The sequence below is a fragment of the Vollenhovia emeryi genome, unplaced genomic scaffold, assembly GCF_000949405.1.
Source record: "Vollenhovia emeryi isolate VEMERY1.0 unplaced genomic scaffold, V.emery_V1.0 DF939581.1, whole genome shotgun sequence".
Taxonomy (NCBI): Eukaryota; Metazoa; Arthropoda; class Insecta; order Hymenoptera; family Formicidae; genus Vollenhovia; species Vollenhovia emeryi.
Genome location: NW_011966785.1, coordinates 28,621 through 31,500, shown reverse-complemented (window position 1 = coordinate 31,500; position 2,880 = coordinate 28,621). Strand labels below are relative to the sequence as shown.

At 49.5% G+C, this 2,880-nt stretch overlaps 1 protein-coding gene across 1 annotated transcript in view; it reads left to right on the top strand.

Moving 5' to 3' along the window:
• Positions 1-466: 466 nt before the first annotated feature.
• LOC105557183 (synaptotagmin-4) overlaps positions 467-2,880 on the top strand; it is a 10,194-nt gene continuing 7,780 nt past the window's right edge. The window contains exons 1-4 of the mRNA XM_012004359.1: positions 467-892; positions 1,715-2,029; positions 2,111-2,481; positions 2,545-2,703. Coding sequence (XP_011859749.1) covers positions 841-892; positions 1,715-2,029; positions 2,111-2,481; positions 2,545-2,703 — 897 coding nt within the window. The 5' untranslated portion in view covers positions 467-840. The remainder of the gene's footprint in view (positions 893-1,714; positions 2,030-2,110; positions 2,482-2,544; positions 2,704-2,880) is intronic.

Genomic DNA, 2,880 nt, shown 5'->3' with positions numbered 1-2,880 from the left:
GGGAAGCTCTCGAGGTCAGCTACAAGAATATGTAATAAAAAATAGGGGATGCCATTTAAAAAAATTGGTGACCTTTATGTGACCTTCAAATAATTCTTCAAGGTCAAACCAATTGTACCATCTTATGTCCCCCTCGAAACCATATAACTTTTGTCTGAAGCATTTTTGTCTGCTGGGCTCAATTTTCGAGTTATTCTGCTGTTCCGGTACTTTTATAACACCCTGTATACATATATTTATAGAATATTCGATTGGAATATTCTGAAATTAAGAATATTTGCACTGCAAAAGAATGTTCATAGAACCATGTGTGCTATCTGGGAATATTTAGCTAATGAGATTCTCGTCACACATTGGAATACGCGTCTAGATGAATCGAAGAATATCACATGTGCCAGACGCACCCCCAGTAGCACAATATATTGGCGCAATGTTGGGAAATAATGTAAATCCGCTACTCCTAATATCGGTCTAACATTGATGACAATGTTAGAGCGATATCGCTATTAGATTGTTAAATAGGACAACATCGAGCCAATATTTGGCTAATGTCTAGCCAATGCACTGTGCTACTAGGGGATCGTCCCGTCGGTAGCACCGCTGGCGGATGCGGACCGCGCAAGCTCCGCTTCCTCGGGAGGGCTATTGATCCACGCCGACGTGACGTTTCGTTTCGTTTCGCTTCGTCTCGGTCGAGGCGACGAGACGGTAGGTAGAGAGTGCGACGGACGTCGGGGCCGTAAATAATCGGTGTGTCGTGGCGAGCGGATTTCCAAACGCGAATAAAGGCGTGCGGCACCCTCTAGCATCCAGGGGTAGGACGGCGTGTCCGCGGCGAAGATGGTCGGCGGAGTGACGGAGGGTGGACCTCTCATTCGACCTGTCGAGCCCGGTGAGTTGCCACCTGACCTCCTTCCGGAAACCACCCGCCGCGTTATCGTAATTGTAGCATCCCCCGCTGTCTTTTTCCCATTCTTATTCCCGCGATTGTCGTATAATCCGTCGCGTTCGCGAGACCGACGACGTCGCACGTCGCGCCTCCCAATCACGTCCGGAATGAGACGCACCGACAGCTGTTACAGCCCTTGTCAGCTTGCCACTTGTCGCGACTCGCAACAACCCAGATAACATGCTCGTCTAAAAGACATCTTCAAGACTTCTTTAAGATGTCTTTAAGATATCTTTTAGACGTGTATGTCTAAAAGATGTCTAAAAGACGTGTTAAAGATGTCTTTTAGACGTGCACGTTTTCTGGGAATCCCCTGGGGGAATCATACGTGTTTCCCAAAGCGCGAAATTGATTTCGCGCCCACACTCGCGGACGCGCTCGTCGAAATGGCCTTAACGCGCAAATACCGACCACGAGATTATAATTTACGGGATATCGTCGAAATAATCGGCGTGCAAGGGAGCGCTGGTCACGCGACGTCCTTAGTCCTTTTACGATTTGCGTTTCACATCGTCGAGAAGACGCATCCGACTCTCTCGCATCTGCGTAAACACCAGACTGTCGTTTTACAGTATTTCACACGATGCCACGTTGCTCGCGGCAGATGAATGTAATTGTTCGAAATCGAAATCGGAAGATGTGTACAAGGTACAAGGGGTTGTTCCTCGCGCACCGGCGCACGCGCGGCTCCTTTCATCTCGATACGCGATGCTGTATTTGAGAAGAGAAAATCTGATTGAGCCCGTCTGACCGTTGCGATTCTAGTCTCGACGGCGACGCTGGTGACGCTAGGCATCGGTGCCGCGTTCCTGTTATGCGCCGTTGCGATGACCTGGTGGCTCTGTCGACGGCGTCGCGAGCACACCAAGTTGAGCTGCGACAAGTCCCTGGCGTTCAGACCGCCGCATCGGAAGCCGACGGCGGTGAAAAGTCCCGGCAGCACGAGCCACTATTTAAAGAAGAGCCCGTCGCCGACGGGGCCGGCTAAGAGCCCGCCTGGCTCCGGTGGACAGACTCCCAGCCCCACGGGCTCTCAGTCCTCGAACCCGGCGTCTCAGCCCAGGACACCGCAAGGCGCAGGTAACGTAGTCTACGCAAGATTCCCTCCTGATTCGCAATTCGCGAGAAAAAGTACATTCAGGTATTGCAACAAATGTGCAGGTACACCGGTACAGACGCCAGTCGAGGTCGCCGTGAGCATAGAGAACGAGCGCGACAAGGCCGAGCTAGAGAATAACGAGAAGGTCGAGCGTGAAAAGAGCCAAGCGGCTGAGAACGACAAGGACAATCTGGGCCAGTTGGTCTTTAAGCTGCGATATCGGAGCGAGCAGAATGCGCTCGCGGTCACCGTGGTGAAATGCAAAGGGTTGCCAGCCAGGGGTCAGCAGAACGCCACTAGCGATCCTTACGTCAAGCTGCAGCTCTTACCTGACAAGCAACACCATGTGAAAACCAGAGTCCTTAGAAACACCAGGGACCCGGTGTACGACGAAGATTTCACGTTCTTCGGAATATCGCAGAGTCAGCTTCAGGTAAACGATCTGTAATTCCCAATTTTAATTGTTGCGTGATTCATTGGAAAATTAACATTCCAGAAAATCAGCTTGCACTTCATCGTGCTGAGTTTTGACCGATACTCGCGTGACGATATCATCGGAGAATTGACATGCGCATTGTCATCAGTGCCCGGTCTAGAGGACGCGGACAATCAGGAGATATCTCTCTGTCGAAAAATATACCCCAGGAGCTTAAAGGTGAGTATATCCTGTACGCGTTCCCTGAATATGAAATTTCTATTCCATTGCATTTTCAATCAAGACTTATCAATCAAGAGTTTATTTAATATAACATCATTGTTTGTTCATCATGCATCATTCATTTCTTTTTACGATTCCATATTTATACAGGGTGTTATGTACGTAATACCCGCA